This window comes from Carcharodon carcharias, chromosome 7 (assembly GCF_017639515.1).
Source record: "Carcharodon carcharias isolate sCarCar2 chromosome 7, sCarCar2.pri, whole genome shotgun sequence".
Classification (NCBI taxonomy): Eukaryota; Metazoa; Chordata; class Chondrichthyes; order Lamniformes; family Lamnidae; genus Carcharodon; species Carcharodon carcharias.
The window spans coordinates 27,324,300-27,347,945 of NC_054473.1; the positions used below are offsets into that span (position 1 = coordinate 27,324,300).

General features: G+C 41.4%; 1 protein-coding gene across 1 annotated transcript in view; it reads left to right on the top strand.

The window, feature by feature from the left end:
* Positions 1–23,646, top strand: part of atp2b2 (ATPase plasma membrane Ca2+ transporting 2) — a 543,565-nt gene that overhangs the window by 481,281 nt on the left and 38,638 nt on the right. Inside the window, exons 20-21 of the mRNA XM_041191496.1 lie at positions 11,423–11,636; positions 15,846–16,057. Coding sequence (XP_041047430.1) covers positions 11,423–11,636; positions 15,846–16,057 — 426 coding nt within the window. The remainder of the gene's footprint in view (positions 1–11,422; positions 11,637–15,845; positions 16,058–23,646) is intronic.

Here is a 23,646-nt window from a genome sequence, read left to right on the forward strand (position 1 = left end):
GGACTAGACAGAGTAGCTGCAGGAAGGATGTTCCCAATGGTGGGGGAGTCCAGAACCAGGGGTCACAGTCTGAGGATAATGGGGTAGACCACTTAGGACAGAGATGAGGAGAAATTTCTTCACCCAGAGAGTGGTGAGCCTGTAAAATTCGCTACCACAGAAAGTAGTTGAGGCCAAAACGTTGTATGTTTTCAAGAAGGAGTGAGATGTAGCTCTTGGGGTGAAAGGGATCAAAGGATATAGGGAGAAAGCGGGAGCGTGCTATTGAGTTGGATGATCAGCCATGATCATAATGAATGGCAGAACAGGCTCGAAAGGCCAAATGGCCTACTCCTGCTCCTATTTTCTATGTTTCTATGTAATGTGTAAAAAATATTTATTAATTTAATAAAACCTTCATGAAACCTCATCTCACCCATGGATGAGGTTTTGTGATAAATGCCAAGGCCACTTGGGCTCTTTGTCTGCCCGCCAACCTTAAGGTTCAACGGGGAGCCCTGTCAATTATTTAAATTACTCTCCTAATGCCCTTAACAAGCCTTTGACAGTTCGGCGGGTGCGCAGCCTCCTCCGGCACACGCCCGTCGAACGGAAGATCGGAATGGCGCACAGTGACATCGGGACGCCCGCCTGACGTCACCGCGCGTCAATTTACGTGTCGGTGTGCAGGGGTGGGCCCTTTGTTCCCTTTATCCCAAGTCTCGATCTTCCTAGCTCTGAACCAATTACCAGCCTATGTCACAAGCTTGTCCCCAATTCCATGCGCTCTACATTTTGTTAATAACTTCTTATGCTGAATGTTATCAAATGCCTTTTGGAAGTTAATATGGAAAAGATGCCTGGACACTCCCCTGTATGCTTTGTCAGTGACCTCCTCCAAAAATTTAACTGGATTAATCAGATATGCCCTACCCTTCAGAATTCAGGCCAAGACTGTGACTATTTGTTCAAATGCTTAATCACTCTGGGGAAGTTTGAAACCATCAAAAACGGGTGGATTTGGATTGAGCGGGTTGTAACAAGATTAAAAATCTGAAACTTGACTCCAGTCTGCCTGTTTTCAGTTTTAGCGGAGGTGAGATGGGGGCTGTTGGCAAGCAACCCACTCAGAAGAAACAGGTTGGTCACTTCAATATTATCATGATGCTGCAAGCCTCAGATTTAAACACCATTTTAAATTTAACCTGGGCCAGCTGAGTTTTTTGGGCCTCAGGATACTGGGCTGCTAAAGGGAAGCATGAGGACTGTTGGGCCCTTGAGGTGTAAATGCCATTTCATTTACCTGCTGGGTCCCGCTTGCTTGCTTCTCCAAACCCCCCTTGATAGGACACCCTCCTACCCTTCCAATCTCCCCACCTTTCGAAACAGGATCCTGATCTTCACCCAACTTCCAGGCTTCCCTCTAACCTCTGATGTTCATCCCCATTCTCCCCCCGCCCTTCCCCACAAGCCTTTCCAATCTCTTCCTCACCTCTACTCTCCGACTGTGGCTTGGTGCTGAATACCTAACTGCCAGACAGGCAGTCAAGCCAGCTGCAGCCAGGATATGGTGACAAAAATGGTAACAAGTCCTGCCATTAAATTCAGCATGATCTAAAGGAAACCTGTTCTTCTGGACTTCCTGACCACAAAACCACACCTCTGACGTAAAATTGACCTCTATCCCTGATAATAGATTCCAGTTATATTCCCATACCTGAGAGGTCTGTACTTAATTTGTTCCTCCCTCCCCTCAAGCACCGCTCCCCCCCCCGCCCCCCCGCCCCCCACAACCATCTTAAATATTGAAGTGACATTTACAACTTTCCAATCACATAGGACAACTGGCAAATTTAGAGAGCCTTGGAAAATTATGGCAAATGCATCTGCAATTTTTCATCTTGTTTCTTTACACTTGAAGGTGGAAACCAGCAGACCCTAGAGATTTGTTTACCTTAAATCCCATTATTTTCTCCAATACCATTTGTTGCTTTTATTATATTTACTAGGTTTGTTGTCTTGACTTATTTTTATGTTCCTCTGTACCACTGGTATTTTGTCCTCTCTACTGTGAACTTGGAAACAAACTATTAATTTAACAAGTCTATCGTTACCTTATTGTCTATTATACACTCACCTACATCTGCTTTTAATGAGCCACATTCTCTCTTATCACTTTCTCTTAGTCAATTTATAAAAACATAACCTGTTAACTTTGATATTTTTGCAAATTTTATTCATACTTTTTTGCATCCCTTTGTACACATTTGTTACTTTTTAAAGTTATCCCAATCTGCTGGATTTCCACTTTTATTGCATTTGTGGAAGCCTTTTCTTTTAACTTAATGCTGTCTTTTACAATTCTTTTTATATTGCCATTCCTAGTTGTAACAAAATATATAACAAAGCAAAGTAATGGTCTTGGATTATCTCTTTACTTATCTATCTACATCATTATCTCCTAACATCAAAAAGAACTGACGATGGTTACTTAGGCTACCTTTCAAAGAGAATGAGAACAATTTGGCCTATATTTTACAGTCAGCAGCAAAGTGATGGCACGTGCCACTGAGCTCATTGAAAATAACCCACAAAGACCTAGGGCTGAATTTTTTGGCTGTCGAAGGGGCGGGCACAACCCAATCTCCGGCGGGCGGGGAGCTGATCCCCACCGGAGAAGTGGGCCTCACCGTCATTTTAAAGGGGCGGGACAATTAAGGCCTGCCCAGCGTGACGTCCAGCAGCAAGTGCTCTGCGCTTCCTGTGCGGGCAGGAGGGCGATTCCCAAAATGTGAGAGTGTGCTCTTTCGCACATGCGCACGAAAGAGTGCAAATCTTCTTGAGGCAAAGTGCTGCCTCAGGGAGATGGCTGAAAGGTTTTCAAACGTTAAAAATAGAAAAATAAAAAAATCATTAACATGTCCCCCTCATGTGACAGTTTCACATGAGATGGGGCATGTTAGTAAATTGCACAAAAACTTTAGTAAACTTTTTTAAAACCGACATGAAACCTCATCTCACCGATGGATGAGATTTCATGTTTTTTCAGAAGCCCGCTGGGGCTCCTGGCCTGCCCAGGTCCTTTAATTGTTTTAATTATCCTGTCAATGGCCTCAATTGGCCATTGACAGGTTGGTGGGCGGACAGCTGAATGCGCTGTGCCCCCGCCTTCCGGAAGATTTAAATGAGGCGGGATGACATCGGGGGATCCCCCCCCCGACATCATCCCATGTCATTTTCGTGTCGGCGAGCGGGCCCGCGCCTTTCTCACCGATGGAAAAATTCAGCCCCTACTGATCTCTGCGGTGTGGTTTTTCTGGTTGCCGCTTGGATCTGGTGGCACGGAAAACCGGGGGCAGGATTTTTCATGTTGGCGAGCGGGGCGGAGCCCGCTTGCCGACGTGTAAAATGATGCACGGTGACGTTGGGCGGAACTACCGATATTACCGTGTCCCGTTTAAATTTTCAGGAAGGTGGGAGCACAGCAAAATCAGCTGTGCGCCCGCCGACCTGTCAGTGGCCAATTGAGGCCATTGACAGGGTCAATTAAGTAATTAAAGGACCTGCCTGTCCAACCTTAAGGTTGGCGGGCAGGCCAGGAGCCCCGGCGGGAAAAAACATGAAACCTCATCCACGGGCAGGATGAGGTTTCATGTAGGCTTTAAAAAACTTTAATAAAGGTTTCGTAAAAACTATGGACATGTCCCAACTCATGTGACATTGTCACATGAGGGGACATGTTAGGGAAATTAGCCTCAAGGGGATGAGTGCACGAAAGAGCGTACTCTCGATTTTGGGATTCCCTGCTTGCCCGCACAGGGAGTGCGTAGCACTTCCATGCGGACGTCATGCTGGGCGGGCCTTAATTGGTCTGCCCACGTAAAAAGGCGGCATACATCTGATCGGGGGCGCTGATCGGAAGCGCGCCTGCACGCGGCCCCCCTTTATCTTCCGCCCTGACGGGGGGGAAAATTCAGCCCTAGGAATTTAAAAGCACTTGATATCCTTCACTATTAATTTAAATTTTCAGATAGCAAAATAAATGACTATGATTGGATTAAGTTATATGCTAAAATAAAGATAAGCAAAGCTTTTTAAAAAGAAAAACTTTAAAAAAAAATCTTTTTTTACCATTGTGGAGAAATTTGACATTGCGCAACTGTAAAATTAACTTTTCAGGGCCAGTGAAGGTGTTTAGTAATGATGACGTTAGAATGTTGCCACAGGTCTGGTTACACCTCATTCTACAAGGTGTAACTAGTTTGAGGATTCTTACAGGTAGACTAAAAGGGTTGAAATTCTTGTTAATTCAATTTATTTCATGATTACAGTTTAGGAGTGCCTCAACAGCGCATCCTCTGAAGAAGCATAGGCACACTGACAGCAACTTCTGGATACCATGTTACTCTGCACGTGAACAGACTCCTGGGCCAGGATCTTCTGGTTGGCGAATGGGGGCGGGGCCTGCTCGCCGACGCGTAAAATGACATGGGATGACATCGGGTGGAACCTCCAACGTCACCCCATGTCATTTCCATCTTCAGGTTGGCGGGGGTGCAGCCGAGTCAGCTGCGCGCCCGCCGACCTGTCAACAGCCTATTGAGGCCATTGAAAAACTGATTAAGGTCGTTAATGGATCTGTCCGCCCAACCTTAAGGTTGGGGGGCAGGCCGGGAACCCTGGCAGGCTTTGGAAAAAGCATGAAACCTCATCCACGGGCGGGATGAGGTTTCATGAGGGTATTTAAATTTTTATTAAAGGTTTCAATAAAAGTTATGGACATGTACCAACTCATGTGACAGTGTCACATGAGGGTACATGTCAGGGAAATTTTTTTATCGTTCGTATTACAAAGTTTAATTCTGAGCCGACCTCCCTGAGGCAGCACAGCCTCAGGGGGATCTGTGCGCTCTTACGCGCGCATGTACGAAAAAGTGCACGCCTGGCTGAGGGAATTCCCCCTGCCCGCACAGGTAGCGCATAGCGCTTTTGAGCAGACGTCACGCTGGGCGGGCCTTAATTGGCCAGTCCACGTAAAATGGCAGTGCGTCCCCGATTCAGGGCACCGATTGGAGGTGTGCCCGCTCCCGCTCCCACATGTCGGGGTGGGGGGGGCAGTTTTTCCCCTGAAGTCGCTGTTATTTTTTTTCTGGAAGTAATGACTGAAAACGCTGACAGTTTTATCATTACACTCGAAAATCCAGGTCTTTATATCTTTCTAACTGGTTGCTTCTTTAAGGAAACACATATCACATAGAATTACACAAAACCTACAGCACAGAAGATTGTACTTCTGCTCAACTGGTGTGTCCTGATGTTTATTCTGCACGTGTACCACCTTCCAGTCTAATGACCTCTTCCCACCCTCCACCCATATTCCTTTATTTCCTTCCTCCTCATGCATGGATCAAGCCTTCCCTTAAATGTTTTGGTGCTGCCTGCTTCAATTCCATGTGACAGCATGTTCCACATTCTTAGCACTCATTGTAAAGGAGTTCCCAAATTCTTCAATTGTTCTGTTAGTAAATATCTTTTATTTATAGCCCCTATGAAAGGTCACCAAAAGTGAAAACAGTCTCTCCATGTCACTCTTGAAATAAAAACAGGAAGCGCTGGAAATATGTAGCATGTCAGGGCTGTGGAGTGAAAAATAAAGTTAATGTGTCAGGTTGATGAGACTTCATTAAAACTTGAAAAAGTGAGAATTGTAAGAGCTTTATAGCAAGTACAGAGGCAGGGAAAGAGGAAGGGAAGGAAAGAATAAAATATCTGCAATAGGGTGGAAGGTAGGAGAGATTAAATGGCAAAAGAGATGATGGTGCAATGAAAAATTGAATAGTAATAGGACAAGTAAAGAAACTAGATATAGGTCAAGAGGAGGTGTAAATGGCAACAGGAGAGTCATTACCAGCAGCTGCTGCTGAAAAAATGGGTGCAGTGGTTATGATCTGAAATTATAGTACTCAATGTTTAGTCCAAAAGGGTATGAAGTGTCTAATCAAACAATGAGTTGTTGTTTCTTGAGCATCTGTTGAGTTTCATTTGAACAGTGTAGGAGACCAAGTCAGAGTCAGGAGGGATGGAAAATTAAAATGGCAGATGACCGCAAGATCATGGACATGCTTGAGGACTGAACGGAGATGTGGAGTAATCACCCAAATTATGTATGGTCTTTGCAGTGCAGAAGAGACAGCGTTGCAAACAGCAACTAAAGTATATTAAAATGAAAGAAGTACAAGTAAATTACTGTTTCACCTTGAAATCATTTTATAGCCTTTCCCTTGGTCTTCTGTTTTGCAGGGTTGACCTTGTCAACATTTGCTGCTACTGTTAGCAATTTATGTCTCTGGGTTCTGAGATCTCTTTGCTCCTGTACCCAGTTAGTTTCTTGTCTTCAAAGGAAAATGTGGCTTCCTTATTTGTCTGATAACCATCTCATACTTTCCTCTATTGAATTTATTTGTCATTTATCTACCCACTCTGCAAGCGTGTTTATATCTTCCTGTGTTTTTTTCTGCAGTCCTGTATCTTATTAGCTACAGTCCTCAAATTGATATCATTCACAAATTTTCATACTATACCTCCAATTCCTCAGTCCAAATTATTTATGTATATGGTAAACAACACTGATCCTAGTACAGATCCGTGCGGACACCAGTTCCTATTTCCTACAGGAATGCGGAACTTCCCTTATCTTCTGCCCTCTTTTGTTTTGTTTTGTAGTCATGTTTCAAGCCATTCTACAGCCTGACTCCACAAGCACTGAGCTATGTCATGAGTCCCTTGCGTGGCACATTTATTGAATGTGTTTCTAATAATTTCCTTCCTTTGATGTAATCAAGGTGTGGGAAACATAACATTTGAAAGAGCAGTACACCTAAAATTATTCTTTTTTCTATGGGAGGTAGTTAGTACCAAACTACTTTCTTAAGGTCTAGCTTGAAATTTCTGTGCAGTTACCTGATCAGAGTGAGCTTCAGTTTATCTCAAGCTCAGAGCTAAACTATCCCTTTTGATGTTTCTCTCCAGGGTGTTAAATATTATAATGGGCTGTCCGAGACCTTAAGAAAATTGCTTTTGCGTTGGTAGTCAAATTATTCAATGATCATCTAATTTAGAGTGCATTCTGTAACCTTGACTGTTGTGGTGTCCTTTAAAAAATGTTTGAATGCTAATGTGAAGTGCAGCTGACGCCCTGTTAGAGCCATCAGACTTTAAAGGGATGAAGAAGCTTTGGGAGCCTTCATCAAAGGATTATTTTCATCTGCAGTTAGTTATTGTCTCTCAGAATTTGTAAGGTTTCAATAAAAATTCTATTTCAGCTGATTATTGAAATTAAATAGCGTTTAATGTTGAGCCTGAACCAGAGTGGTTGAGCTGAAGAGTAAAGATGCATTTAAGGGGAAACTGCACGATTGAGGAAGAAGGGAATAGATGGCTATGATGGTAGACATAGATGAGAAGAGGAGGAGGCTCATGTGGAGCATCAACAACAGCATGGACTGATTGGGCTTAGTGGCTTCTCTCTGTGCCATATATCCTATGTAAAGCAGTAAAATTCCAATGGCAGTTATGGATGAAGACTAAAGTGTACCAGACAATGCATCATTATTAGAGAAGGTTTTTGAATAGAGATGATCGATATAGTATGTAAATGCTTTAAAGGGACTAACATTAAAGACTGCCAATTAGAAGTCAGAATATTTAGAGTGACTTTCTGAAAGGCATTGACTTTCCATCATTTATAGACTGTTGCTGAGAACTACAGTGACAGCACATCTCTGCTCCTGTTCAACAGAGCTCCCAATACTATTGCATATTTTATGAAGCCAGATACTACTTTGCTTGAAGTATAACAATCTTGCACAAAACTGAAAACCTAAGCAGAATACCATAGTATGAATTGCACTGCATTCTTTTAAAAGATGGGAATCTTGATTTGATTCTTCATTCAATACAATGATCTCAGAAGCTCAGCTCAAACTGAATGCTTCCTTATTCCTTAGATATCAGATGAAAATTAATGCAGAGAAATATGAGGCCACCTATTTTGGGAGGAAGAAGATGGTAAATGGTAAAACTTTAAAAGATGAACAGAAGCAAGAAAAGCTTAGGTGTTTAGAAACAAGAATCTTAAAAACAGGTGTATGAAATCATAAGTGTTATCAGTGGTGCACTAAGTACAAAAATAAAGGCTGAAGCTATGTAAATCATTGGTTAGACTGCAGTTAAAATAATTTGATTAGACTTGGAAAGCCTACTTTAGGATGTCAAGGCCATGGAGACAGTACTGAACATATTCATGAAGATGCTACCAGAGATGAGAAGTTGTAGTTCTGAGGGAAGACTACAGAAATTGGGATTTTCATTAGAGTAGAGAAGGTTGAGGAGATTTGATTAAGGGATTCAAACCACTGAAGGATTTTGATAAGGTAAATGAGGAAAACCTGCTTCCATTTGTCAATGAGTCAGTAGCTAGAGGTCATACATTTAAATCTTGCATCTTTGAAAGAATAGAGGCCATTAAGGTTAAAAGAAATCTTTATGCAGAGAATTTTCAGGACATCGAGTACACAAGGAAACAATGGTGAAAGCAGAATCCATAATAGTCTTATAAAGCAAAGTGAATAACTATTTGAAAGAAAAACTTTTAGTGTATGGAATAAAATAAAGAGCTCTTTCAGAGAGAAAAAACATTCACAATCTCATTGCTCATATATCATCAGGTCTCCCCACTCTCATGTCAGTTGCATCCCATTCTTTCTCATTAATCCTTTATATATTCAAAGTAAAATAGCATAAATTCTAGTTGTTAAAATCTAACCAATTTAGTTCTGAAAGGTGTCTCTATTGAGAAGCAATACAAAAGCATGGATGGTCATGAACAAGTTATCTGTAAATAAGCGCACATTCGAAACCTACTCTGAACTGAGTTTTCAAAAATTGTTGAACTTTGCAAAATGGTAGGTTTTGATTTATTCATTGCAATGTAACAACTATTGTGGTTTGTACGTGAGTCATACTGCTTAAAAAGACTCTTCATTGCCTTGGTAGATGAGTTTTCATTTCAAGGATAAAATGAAACTGAACTGGACGAGCCATATAAATACTGTGGCTACAAAAGCAGGTCAGAGACTGGGAATACTGCGGCAAGTAACTCACCTCCTGACTCCCTAAAGCCTATCCGCCAACTACAAGGCACAAGTCAGGAGTGTAATGGTATACTCTTTACTTGCCTGGTTGAGTGCAGCTCCAACAATACTCAAGAAGCTTGACACCGTCCAAGACAAAGCTGCCCGCTTGAGTGGCAACCCATCCACCACCTTAAACATTCACTCTCTCTGCCAGTGATGCAGTCTCAGCAGTGTGAAACACCTACAAGCTACACTGCAGCAACTCACCAAGGCTCCTTCAACAGCACCTTCCAAACCTATGACCTCCAACACCTCAAAAGATAAGGGCAACAGTTGCATGGGAACACCGTCACCTGCAAGTTCCCCTCCAAGCCACTCACCATCCTGACTTGGAACTATATCACCATGCCTTCACTGTTGCTGGGTCAAAATCCTGAAACTCCCTCCCTAATAGTACTGTGGGTGTACATACACCACATGGCCTGCAGCTCACCGCCACCTTCTCAAGGACAATTAGGGATGGGCAATAAATACCAGCGATGCCCATATCCTGTGAAAGAATGAAAAAAGGGTTATCATTATAACACATAAGGGGTTCATCGTTATTTGGAGTACTTATTGTCAACCTTGGTTCAGTGGTAACACACTCACCTCTTGAGTCAGAAGGTTGCGGGTTCAAGTCACACTCAAGAAATTTAGGCTGACACTCCCTTAGTGCTGCAATTTTAGGGAGGATATTAAAATGAAGTCCCACTGTTTGAAGGATAGTACTCCTAACATATTGGCAAACTTTTATCCCTCATCAATATAATTTAAACAGATCATCCAGTCATTTATTTCATTTTGCAGGATTATGCTGTGTGGTGATTAGCTGTCACATTTCCCCACTATACAACAATGGCCTGGATTTTCATCCAGGCAGTTAGTAGAAGTCAGGAACATTCTCAGCTTGGCCCACCCACTTCAGGACAAAGTGCCCACAAGGATGGGGTTTTCATTGTAGGAGCAGAGGGGTGGTGGATACAGTCTGCATTCGGGCCAGCTGACCTGGAAGAAAGTCCGAAGGCAGCCACCGGGGTTGCCGGGTGCAAAGGCGGGCTGTTTAAAAGGCCCACCTCGGTGTCGTGGTATTTTGTTCGATTTAAAATAAAAAAACCGAAAGGCCTTCCAGCCCTCACCCATCACATCCTCTAATGTCTCACACCCCTTCATGCCCCACACATTCACCATGCACCATCTATGCCATCCATGTTACTAACATTGTGAAATTGACAGAAGAGACCAGAGAGCCAGAGCTGTCAATTAAGCAGTGGTTTCTTGAGGACTGAGATGCTTTAGTACTGTAATAGAATACATAATGAGGCTTAGCTGAGACCTCAGACAGCCATTCGCCTTTGGCAACACCTGAGTCCCAGGGAAAATATTGCTTGATTGACAGCTCTGGCTCCCTGATCTCTGCTGTCAATTTCACAATGTTTATTTGCACAGGATCAAAAGGTTTCAAACACTTGCAGCTTCTGCTATTGAAACTTTAAAAGATCTGAAAGATTAACACTGTTATTGGGCTTTGTGAATGAGTGACTGGCATTTTTTAAAAAGCACTTTTTTTTACACATCCTACTGTTACTGTACGGTTCATTGCTTCTATACAGTGTATAATGGGTGAATGGGCATGGAAGTGTCATATCTTGGCATGGGGGAATGAGGGTCCATGGGGATTGTTTTTGGGGGTATATCTTGGCATAGGGGGCATGAGAAGGACTTTTTGAACTTATCTTTCAAAAGTCCCCTCATGCAGACTATGGTTTATGACATCTCTGAGGTGCCTCATGACTCTTTGATATTCTGAACCTAGACCATGAAAATTGCAGAGGACTAGGATATGTCTGCCCCCGCAATGGAGCCAGCTAAGTCGGGAGTGCAGAATGTGGGCTGATTCGGGTCAGAAGCACACACCCTTAAAAGGCACTGCACTCCCAAAAATTGGAAATACTGGGAATGGGTTTGGAAGTCATGGAATCTGAATCCGCCTGCCATTTTTAAAGGGCTCCCTAGTCACCCTGACTTGATGAAAATCCAGGCCAATAACTACACTTCAAAAATACTTCATTGGCTATGCAACGTTTTAGGATATTCTGAGGTCATAAATACTGTACTATGCTGCAGTCCTTGATCCCGTGTCCTCCTGTAAAGTATGACTTGTCATTAGGCATTTTACATATTTTTCTATTTATATCCATTCTACTTCACCCAGTCTTGAGAACAATAACATGATTTGATAATTCAATTTAATAATTCTTTTTCTCTAGGATTCTCCTCTGAAGGCTGTACAGATGTTGTGGGTGAACCTCATTATGGACACCTTTGCCTCCTTGGCCCTAGCTACAGAGCCACCCACTGAAGCACTGCTGATGAGGAAACCATATGGCAGGAACAAACCCCTCATTTCACGAACCATGATGAAAAATATTCTGGGCCATGGGATTTACCAGCTTACAGTCATCTTCACTCTACTCTTTGCTGGTATGTTACACAGTACCCGTACTTCTAACAAATAAAATAGTACTTCTATTTAAATTTTTTTGGGAAAAATTAATTTGTTCTGCTAAAATGTACATTTTCATGGATTCAGATTGTTAGAGCTCTTGTGAAATGCTGTTTCATTTGTACATGTATATCATTTTGCTTTTAAAAACTGCTTTGTGTGAGCCTTTATTGAAAAAAACACAAGCTGAAATGCAATGTTCAATGCCTGTTATCACTGCTGTTATGATTTGTAATGCAGTATACTTGAAAAATTCAGGCTGCCATAAGCTTTCGCTAATAGCCATTCTGAGCCATGTTTTGAGTAGTTATATTATGATTGTCTTTTGTGCCTGTACATACTGCCTGGCCACAACAGTATGAGCTGCATTTCAGGTGACTGAGATAAATCTTAAAGACAGCATTATGTTTTAAAACATGCTAAAGGAAGGCATTAACTTCTTGGAAAAAATATTTGGCAGATTTCTTTTATTTGTGAAAAACAAGGACCATGAATCACGTTAGTCACAATGAGGAAAGACTTCCTCTATGCACCATGTATGAACCCACTTAGAATGAATATATATTGGTCCATGATATTCTGTCAAAATAATGGTGAGGTTAATCGTGTTGACTGTTATTTATGAGCAAATGGTACCGCAACTTCAGGATAGGGGCAGATGTGCAGTTAAAATCAAATATCCAAAAATGGCATCTTGCTGCATTGAATGGTGTGAAGTTGCTGTATTTACACAGTAGATATGAACAAAACGTGCTACAGAAAGTTAAGTATTTTCCATTTCAGCCTAAGCACCCTTTAAACAGTATGATCAGTGTTAATTCCTGCTCAGCAATCTGACATTGCAAATTAACTATTACAAGTGTGGAGTCTCAGTCCATCAGGTTTTAACTTTTGGTAAAAAATTAATATAAATATAATATAAAATATAAAACAAAATCCATTCTGTCTCTTTTCTTCCTCTCAATCCAATCTTTCTTTCCCTTTCTTTATTTCGCTTTCTGTGCTTGATTTGAAACTGAATTCGCCCACTGTAATTTACACTTCCTTCTCAGTCCCTGTGCTGTTAATTTCACAATCATTCAATCTAATTTGTTAAGGAGATAAATAGTTCTTTGTCTCTTTTATCCAGGTCACAGATGACCTGTTACCCTTACTGTGACATTATCAGCTCATACTTTCAACAAATTGCCATGCCAGGCATAAAGTGTGAAAGCTTAAACATACAAAGGCAAATCTAACTAAAGGCAGGCAATATTAGATGCCTTATTAAACAATGACAATGTTAGATGCTATGGCAAATTATGAACCATTACACACTGAGGAAACCTTCTCTAATAAGTACTCATGGAAAAAGCACACACTGACACATGTGCATTGCTGACATTAACATTTCTTCCACTGAGCAGAGGAAACTTCCTCACTAATTACTCAAATAACGGAGAACTTAATAGGCCAGATTTTGCAAAAGGAATGATGATGGGGCTAACAGCACTGTTAAAACAAGGTAAATCAAAGAACTGCTGACATTTGCAATGTGTAGTTAAGCACGGATATCTGGAAGTTGCTATCAGAGATACCCTGCTCTTCTACAGGGTGCAACCCTCACTGATAGATTCAGCACTGAACAGGGTGCAGTTGTGATACTTATCCACTAATTTCCCAATAAAGATGGCTGAAACCGTTAGGGCTGGTACATTCAAGAGCAAGTGAGCTGTTAACAGCATGAAAAGTGATAATTACTACTGAGGAACCCCACTGATCCAGAAAAATTAATTTTTCAAGTATTGAATCTCGCTCAGAAAATAATTGGTGTTGGAGATTTTAAAAATGAATAATTTTATTTCTTCTTTTTCTGCCTATCTTTTTCTTTCTCCCTTAAACTCACTTGTATTTCCCAATCTTTATTTTACTTCATGTTCAGGATTTAAATCTAGTTTATATTTCCTGTTTCTTACTTCCTATTTGAGACACTGCATGTCTCAGCAAGGGTTTTCCAATTTAATTGGTTGAAGAACCTTGTCATTTCTTGCCATGCTCACAGATGCAACAGATGTGCTCTAGATAGGGCTGCACTGGACCAGACAACAGACTGGAGCAAGTCTGTGCTCTTTAGCGCATGGAAACTTTGTGGCCTTTGTCAGAGAAATGAATGGCGAGTCCCATTCCTTCATCACTGACTATAAAACCTGGGCCAGTGTGTTGAACAAAGAAAATTCTTACAGCATCTGATTACCTTGGTGACATTGTAAAATTGTGTTTCAGATTTGAACACACATGATTGGGTGGTTGTTTAGTGGGTAGTTGCACTATGTGGTGTGATTCTAAGTCATGTCATCCATAAAGGTGTTGGGTTCATTCCCTGGACTTGGCTGAACTATCTGCTCTGGGGTAGTGTTGGAGAAGCACACTTATCCTTAACATTTCTTAGCTACAAAAGGAAAAGTATGGTGAATGTTCCTAACCTGATGACTAGCAGTAACCCTTGCTGGAATCTCAGAATATCGCAGTGCAGAAGAGGCCCTTCGGCCCATCGAGTCTGCACCGACGCGTGAGAAACACCTGACCTACTTACCTAACCCCATTTACTAGCACTTGGCCCATAGCCTTGAATGTTATAACATGCCAAGTGCTCAGCCAGATACTTTTTAAAGGATGTGATATCTGTAATAATTTCCATGGACCAATAACCTAGCAATACTCATATAAAATAGGTAGTGGCAGACAGTTGATCCAAGTGTAACCTATGACTCCACATTTTCTTGAGAGTTGAGAGAAATATCTGCAAGTATTAAAAACTGACACTCCATAAACTTGAGATTATCCAAAACACTGCTGCCGTTGCCCTTAATTGCAGCAACGCTTGTTTGCCCACACCCTGTACTCGCTGACCAACATTGGCTCTCAATTAAACAAAACCTCAGTTGTAAAATTCTCACCCTCATTTGCAAATCCCTCCACGACGCCTCCCCTCCCTATCTGTGTAATCTCCTCCAACCCCATAACCCTCAGTGATAACTGGCCGTTAGAGCATCCATGATTTTAATCGCCCCACCATTGGTGGCCATTCCTTCAGCTCTGGAATTCCTTTCTTAAACCTCTCCAATTCTCTTCCTCTCTTTCCTCATTTAAGATGCTCCTTAAAACCTATCCTTTGACCAAGCTTTTCACCATCTCCTTAATATCACCTTGCCTGCAGTGATAAATATTGCTTTATAACATTCCTGCGAAGCACCTTAGGAAGTTTAAAGCCTTAAGGCACAATATAAATGAAAGTTGTTGTTGAGATGGAGGCTTAAAAGTCAGCTTTTTATTGGACAAATCTGCTTCAGGATATGCACAATTTTTTGGGCTGCCTTATGCCTATGCAAATAAAATATAATTCAAGAAAGATATATATTATACATACATATAACCATTTACTTTAACTTGGGGAAATAAAAATGACTATTAGTAATGCTGAAATAAGTAATGAAAATATTTGCTTTTATTGCTCTGAAAATATAATGCTTGTGTTTCATGATTTGCAGCCCTCCACAGTGTTGCAAGGAAAGATAATGGGTCTCCTACACTGACTATTATTGAAAAGCTAATGAGCACCAACCAGCTTATTAATACTGGAAATCTACCACCGGGATGAATGGAGAGTTAGGGTTCCTTTCATTCCAAAAAAAAACATTAAAAATGACATTGCTCATTTTTTTCTCTTGCTTCTCAGGGTTTTTCATTTAGCAATGGGCATTGTAGTGTAAAATGTATTCCAAATATTTCCATTATGGAATTCTCTGAAGAAATATGTTTGTGTAGCATCTGGAGTGTTAGGAAACAAACTTATTTATCGTACATCCGGAATACTTGGTCTGATATCGGACTTCTCTGTACAAGTTTTACTTGTCTTCAGGATGGCAGAGACTTTGCTCATCCTTGAGATGGGTAAAAGTAAAGAAAAAATTAGTGAACCATTAAACATTGATTGGTATATAACAGCATTAATAACATGCATTTAAATAGCACATCACACATTGTGCAGTGCCTTGGGACATACTTCAGAGGCATAATCAGTCAAAATTGAAAGCTGAGCCAAAGGAGATGATATTAGGGGAAATGATTAAAAGTAGGGCATTATTCATGTATATTTACTCAAATCAGTAAGTTGTATCAATATTGTGCTGTTGTCTGCTTGTTTTTAGGGGAGACTATTTTTAATATTGACAGTGGTAGAAATGCACCACTACATGCCCCACCATCTGAACATTACACCATCATCTTTAACACTTTTGTCTTGATGCAACTCTTCAATGAAATCAACGCTCGCAAGATACATGGGGAGAAAAATGTGTTTGACGGCATTTTCAGAAATCCCATCTTCTGCAGTATTGTATTTGGCACTTTTGCAATTCAGGTATTGGAGCAAATAAACTTCTGATTAATTAACAGCTTCATAATTGTTTTTCTATTAATGGCAAGGTAATGCTTTTGAAAGATACAAGTAAAGATTAGTCGCAAACAGTGTTTTACGCTGACTATCAGTGTTTTATTGAGAAGCAAAAGCAAAACACTGCGGATGCTGGAAATCTGAAACAAAAACAAAAAATGCTGGGAAAACGCAGCAGGTCTAGCAGCATCTGTGGAGAAAGAAACAGGGATAACATTTTGACTCCATATGATACTTCAGAGGAAGAAGGATCTGAAGAAAGGTCATAAGGACTCGAAACGTTAACTCTGTTTCTCTTTCCACAGATGCTGCTATACCTGCTGAGTTTTTCCAGCATTTTCTGTTCTTGTTTCATTGAGAAGTGTTCTAATCCTTGAATATGGTACCTCAGTTTGGAGAGCTTTAGCTTGTTATTGAACAGTTCCTTCATCAGGATGGTGCATTGATTCTCAGCCTTGTTCTGCAGCCTGGATAAAATTATGTCATTGTGCTGTTCAACCATCCCAGTGACTTTATCCAACCATTATTCTGAAAAATAGTCTTATCTCTGGGCTAGCCGCTTTTGGGTTAAAACACTCCTACCAGGGTTCCAGCTGACATTCCAACTCAATATTGAGAGATTGCAGCTTTGCTGTATGTTCTTTCCTTCAAATTAATGCCCTGAGGCATTTGGGGGTGATAACATGCTAATAAATGCAACTCTTAATATTAATAAATCAGCACGTATTATACCAAGCAACTTGGAAAAAAAACTTTTTAGTAATATTCCTTCTAGTTTATTCTGAGTTTCCTTCTGTAATGTGATATTTGTTCTGTACATTTAAAGTATTTATTACTTAATCCGACTTGAGGCTCTTTCAGTTCACATTTTTTCCCTCCATAAGTTTTTTCTATGATGATCTCCCCTTGTTCCTCAGCATAAAGCTATCACTCTTGCTGTAGTATGGTGAGGGCTCTGTAAGCCTTTTCTGAAGTGGACATGTCCATGGCTGAGTCTGCACAGTTTTAAGTGTCAGTGGTCATCACACACGAACCTGACCCAATCACATTAACTTCAGTTCCAGTAATGGCTGCTGGAGAGCTATTAGGAACAAAAGTCTCGACTGATTTTCCCAAATTTACCCCCTTCCAATCCTTCCCTTAGTACAAACATGCTGACATCAATTGTAGTAGGCTATTCGGTCCTTCAAGGCTGCTTGGCCATTCGATAAGATCATGACTGTTCTGGATGTGGTCTCAACTCCACTTTTCTGTCTGCCTTCCAATAATCCTTGACCCCCTTATCCATCAAAAATTTATCTAACTCAGTCTTGAATAAATTCAATGAACCGGCCTCTACTGTTTTCTGCAGAAGAGAATTCCATAGACCAATGACCATCTGAGAGAAAAAAAAATTCTCCTCATCTCCATCTTTAAAGGGAGACCTCTTATTTTCAAACTGTATCTCCTGGTTCTAGTCTCCTCAACAAGAGGAAACATCTTCCTGGGATCTACCCTATCAGGTCGTCTCCAGGATCATATATGTTTCAATAAGATCACCTCTTTTTCTTCTAAACTCCAGTGGGTATTGGCCCAACCTGTTCAATCTTTCTTCATAAGGTAAGTCCTTTATTTCAGGCATGAGTTGAGTGAACCTTCTCTGAACTGCTTCCAATACAATTATATCCTTTTTCAAATAATGAGACCAACACTGTACACAATAGTCCAGGTGTGGTCTCACTAAAGCCCCATATAGCTGCAGTAAAACTTCCCTACTTTCATATTCCATTCCCCTTACAACAAACACCAGCATTTCATTTGCCTTTCTGATCACCTGCATACTAACTTTTTTGGTTCATGTACTAGAACACCCAGATCCCTCTGTAGCACCAAGCTCTGCAATCTCTCTATTTAAATAGTATAATGCTCTTCCTGCCAAAGTGGATAAGTTCATGTTTTCCCGCATTATACTCCATCTGCCAAATTTTTGCCCACTCACTTTATCTATATCTCCTTGTAGATTATTTACCTCCCTTTGACAACTTACTTTCCTACCTATCTCGGCGTCATCAGCAAATTTAGCTACCATACATTCAGTCCTGTCATGTAATTAATATAGATTGTAAATAATTGAGGCCCCAACACTGATCCCTATGGGATTCCACCTGTTACAGCTTACCAACCCAAAAAAGACCCATTTATTGCTACTCTCTCCTCCCTGCTAGCTAATTGGTCCTTTATCCATGTTAATATGTTTCTTGCTACACTATGAGTTCTTATTTTGTGTAGTACCTTTTGATGTGACACCTTATCAAACATCTTTTGGAGATCCAAGTACTACACATTGACAGGTTCCCCTTTATCCACCTTGTTTGAGGAAGTAATTGTTAATTCCTCAAAGAACTCTAAATTAGTTAAAAATAATTTCCCTTTCATAAAACCATGTTAACTTTGCCTGATTCCATTATGATTTTCTAAGTATCTTGTTATAACCTCCTTAATAATGGATTCTAGCAATTTCCCAATGACAGGTGTCAGGCTAATTGGCCTTTAGTTTCCCGTTTACTGTCTCCCTCCTTTCTTGAATAAAGGTGTTATATTTACTATTTTCAATCCACTGGGAGCCTTTCAGAACCTAAGGACTTTTGGAAGTTTATAACCAATGCCTTTACTATCTCTGCAGCCACTTCTTTTAAGACCCTAGGGTACAGGTCATCAGGTCCTGGGGACTTGTAAGCCTTTAGGTCTAATAGTATTTCCAGTACCTTTACCCTGGTTATGGTGATGGTTTTAAGTTCCACCCTCCCTTTCTTCTCTTCATTTTTAAGTATCTTTGGGAAGTTTTTTAAGTCTTCTACAGTGAACATAGACACAAAATACCTGTTTCCCCTTTTCCTTGTTTTCCATTATTAATTCCCCAGACCCTCTCTCTAGAGGGCTAACACATGCTTTAGTTACTCTTTTCCTTTTTAAGTACTTATAGAAACGCTTATTATCTGTTTTATATTTCTAGCTAGCTTCCTCTCATGCTCTAATTTCTCCCTCTTGATTTTTTTTTAGTCGTTCTTTGCTGGTTCTTAAAATCTGTCCAACCTTCTGACCTGCCATGAATCTTCACAGAAGTGTACAATGGCCAGATTCTTCGGGTCGGCGAGCAGGGGTGGGGCCCGCTCGCCAACGCGTCAGATGACATGCGGTGCTGTTGGGCATATGTTCCAATGTCACCATGGGTCATTCAGAGCTTGAGTTCGGCGGGCACGCACTGGAGTCGGCTGCGCACCCGCAGAACTATTAAGGCTATTTAAACAGCAATTAAAATAATTAACTGAGCTGCCCGTCCACCCTGGGCGAAGAGCCCAGGCAGCCTTCGTTTTTATCATGAAACCTCATCCATGGGCAGGATGAAGTTTTATGAAGGTATTTAAACTTTAATAAAAAATTTCAAAAAAATCATAGACATGTCCCAGCTCATGTGACACTGTCACATGAGGGGACATGTCTTAAAAATTTTCCTTTCCTTTATTTAAATGTTTAAATATCAAACTGATCTCCCTGAGGCAGCTCTGTGCCTTGGGGAGATTTCTGCGCTCTTTTGCATGCATGTGTAAAAGAGCGCAGGCCCCGACTCGGCCTTCTCCCTTGGCCTGCCCACGTAAAATGGCGGTGTACAGCCAATCATAGGCGGCGATTGGCTGCGTGCCTGCCCCTGCCCAACCCCTCCAACGGGGAGAAAATTCTCCTCAGTGTTTCTTTCAATTAGTTACAATCTTTAACTACCTTATTTAGCCAAGGATGATGCATCTTTCCCCAAAGATTCTTTCTTCCACATTGGAATAAGTCTTTTCTGAGAGTTATTAAATATCTATTTAAAAGCCTGCCACTGTATCTCTACTGTCCTCCCTTAAAACCTAGTTTTCCAGTTCACTTTAGTCAACTCTACCTTGATACCTTTACCTTTATTTAAAACACTAGGGTTTAAAACACTAGTCGCAGACCCACACTTCTCAACTTCAAACTGAATGTGAAATTCTATCATGTTATGATCGTTGTAGCCTAGAGGCTCCTTTACTGTGAGGGTGTTGATTAATCCTATCTCATTGCACATTCCCAAGTGCAGAATAGCCTGCTCCCTGGTTGGAGCTAGAATGTACTGATCTATGAAATTGTCTTGAACACACTCTATGAACTCATTTTCCAGGCTACCTTTACCAACCTGACTCGCCCAATCTACATGTTGATTAAAGTCATCAATGATCATTGCAGTACCTTTCTTACACACACCATTTACTACTTTCTGTATACTCTGTCTTACAATGTAATAACTATTAAGGGGCCTATAAACTACACCTGCAAATGACCTCTTAGCTTTCCTATTTCTTACTTCTACCCAAACTGATTCTACATCTTGCTATTTCAAGCTCAGGTCATCTCTCACTACTGTACTAATGTCGTCCCTAATTCACAGAGCTACCCACCATCTTTTCCTAGCTTCCTATCCTTCTGAAATGTCAAGTACCCTTCAATATTCAGAGTCCGCCTTGGTCACTTTACAACAATGTCTCTGTAATGGCTATCAAGCCATACATACTTATTTCTATCTGTGCTAACAGTTTATCTATTTTGTAACAAACACTGCATGCATTCAGATACAAAGGCGTTAACTCTGTCTTTTTACCATTTTTGTAATCTCTGGCCTTATCTGCTGTTGCATTCTCAAGTTTGTATGATCTATCCCTTCCTACCACACTCTGGTTATCATTACCCAAATCATTACCCTTCTCTATTACCTCTTTGTTTCTGTTTAATTTACTACATCTCCCCTCACAGGATCCCTTCCCCCCACAATTTATTTGAAAGCCCTCTCTCCTACCCTTGTTATATGATTTGCCAGAACACTAGTCCCAGCACAACTCAGGTAAAGACCATCTCAATGGTACAGCTCCCACTTTCCCCAGTACTGGTGCCAGTACCCCAGGAATCAAAACCCAATTCTGCCACATCAGTCTTTAAGCCATGCATTAATTTCTCCAATCTTATTTACCCTACACCAATTTTCTCATTTTCAGGTAATAATCCAGAGACTATTTGAGATTTTGCTTTTTAATTTAGCCCCGTGTTGCTTATACTCTCTAAGCAGAAGCCTTTTCCTACTCCTATCTATGCTGTTGTTACCCACATGGACCACAATAACTGGATCCACCCCTCCCACTGCAAGTTCCCCTCCAACTCAGTGCAGATGTACGGAACCCTGGCACTCAGCCGTCTGGTCTCTTGATCAGACAGAGAACTGTGTCTATCCCTCTGACTGTGCTGTAGATTGAGAAAAAATTACTGGGACAGTCCAACAATTGAACCAAGAATATTCTTGGTCCATATTGTTTCAGATTTTATGCTTTAATGATAGTGTAAAGGGCAGAGAGGAAGTAGAGTTTCTGAAACATATTCAGGAGAATTGTCTTGATCAGTAAGTTTCCAGCGCAACATCAGGAAGGTGACAAAAACAGAATTACCTGGAAAAACTCAGCAGGTCTGGCAGCATCGGCGGAGAAGAAAAGAGTTGACGTTTCGAGTACTCATGACCCTTCAACAGAACTAGGTGAATCCAAGGAGAGGGGTGAAATATAAGCTGGTTTAAGGTCGGGGGGTGGGTGGGGGGTTGGGTGGGGGGAGAGAAGTGGAGGGGGGTGGTGTGGTTGTAGGGACATCTTGTCTGTGACATCTTTTGATTATCTGCTCCTATCACTGCTTGCTTGTCCCTACAACCACACCACCCCCCCTCCACTTCTCTCCCCCTACCCATCCCCCCACCTTAAACCAGCTTATATTTCACCCCTCTCCTTGGATTCACCTAGTTCTGTTGAAGGGTCATGAGGACTCGAAACGTCAACTCTTTTCTTCTCCGCCGATGCTGCCAGACGTGCTGAGTTTTTTCAGGTAATTCTGTTTTTGTTTTGGATTTCCAGCATCTGCAGTTTTTTGTTTTTATCTCTATGAGGAAGGTGACATTGCTGGATCTTGTTCTGAGGAATGAGGCAGGTAAAGTGGAGCAAATGTCAATAGGAGACCATTCGGAGCACTATGATCACAGTATCAGAAGGTTTAGAATAGGTATGAAGTAGAAACCTAGAGTAAAATACTCAGTTAGAGGAGAGCTAATTTCGGAATGTTGAGAGCACTCCTATTCCCAGTAAATTAGAATCAAAGATTGGCAGGAAAACTGTAATTGAACAATGGGCTGCATTTGAAGAGGAAATGGTTTGGGTACAATCGAGGTACATTCCCACGAGGGGGGAAGGGAGGCCAAACAATGTCAGAGCTCCTTGGATGATGAAGGACATAGAGAATAGGAGGAAACAGAGAAAATGGACTGAACTTTACACTCAGGACGGTGGTTTTGCTCCCTTGTGTAAAAGTCAGAGGCAAACTGGCCAAGCAGATCAAACCCACTTCTGCTTGGCTGGCTCTTCCCATAGTCATTAAGCAGCTGACAGCCATTTAGTTGTTTTGGCAGAACATCTGCATCTTGCCAAGAGGAAGGGCCGAGAGAGAGCTGCTGGCCTGCAGCTCTCATGTCCCAGCAGTGCCACCTGGAGTGATAGCCACTGCTGGGGCTGCAATGAGGCTGAGAGGAAGATGTTCAGCATTGGAGCTGGGATGTAAGGTCAGAGTGGGGTCTTGCCTGTGGCAGCCCTTGGTGATGGGGTGGGGGAGTGGTCTGGAAAGGGCAAGGCTGGCAGCACCAAGGCTTGCCAGGTTTTACTTGCCAGCCTGGTGACCAGACATGGGCCTTTCCCGCCATGTGTAAAATTCCAATTGTGTTGGGAGGAGGAATTTAATAGGCCATTAATTTCCCATTTAAGTGCCTCAATTGGCCCACAGATGAGCAGATGCCCAACATCTCCCCCACTGTTGGTAAAATTGCAGTGGAGCAGATAGGTGCCAGGAACAGCACTGCAGGTGTAGCACTCCCAATTTTATGGCCCCTCTGACCTGCCATCCTGCCCCTGGAGGTGCCATAAAATTCTGGCCAATGACAGATGTCAGGTACATAATACAATTGAGAACCAGAATGTAAAATGTTCTAAGAGGAAGTGAAAAAAAATGAGATGCAAAAAGAGAGTATGAGAAGAGAATGGCAGCTAACAAAAAAGAGAATCCTAAAGTCTTCTATAGGCATATAAACAGTAAAAGGATTATAGGAGGGGTGGGGCCAATTTGGAATCATATAGGGGATATAGCATGGAGGCAGAAAACATGGCTGAGACACTAAATTAATACTTTGAATCTGTCTTTACCAAAGAAGATGCTGCTGGATTTATAGTGAAAGAGGAAATAATTGAGATACTCAATGGGCTACAAATTGTTAAAGAGGAAGTATTAGGAAGGTTGGATGTACTTAAAGTTGGCAAGTCATCTAGATGGAATGGGGAAAGCTTTTAGAAACATTAATGAGGGAGAAAATTAACAATCAATTGGGCAAGTGTGTATTAATTAAGGAAAACCAGCATGGATTTGTTATAGGCAAGTCATGTTTAACCAGCGACTGAGTTTTTTGATGAGGTAGCATAGAAGGTTGA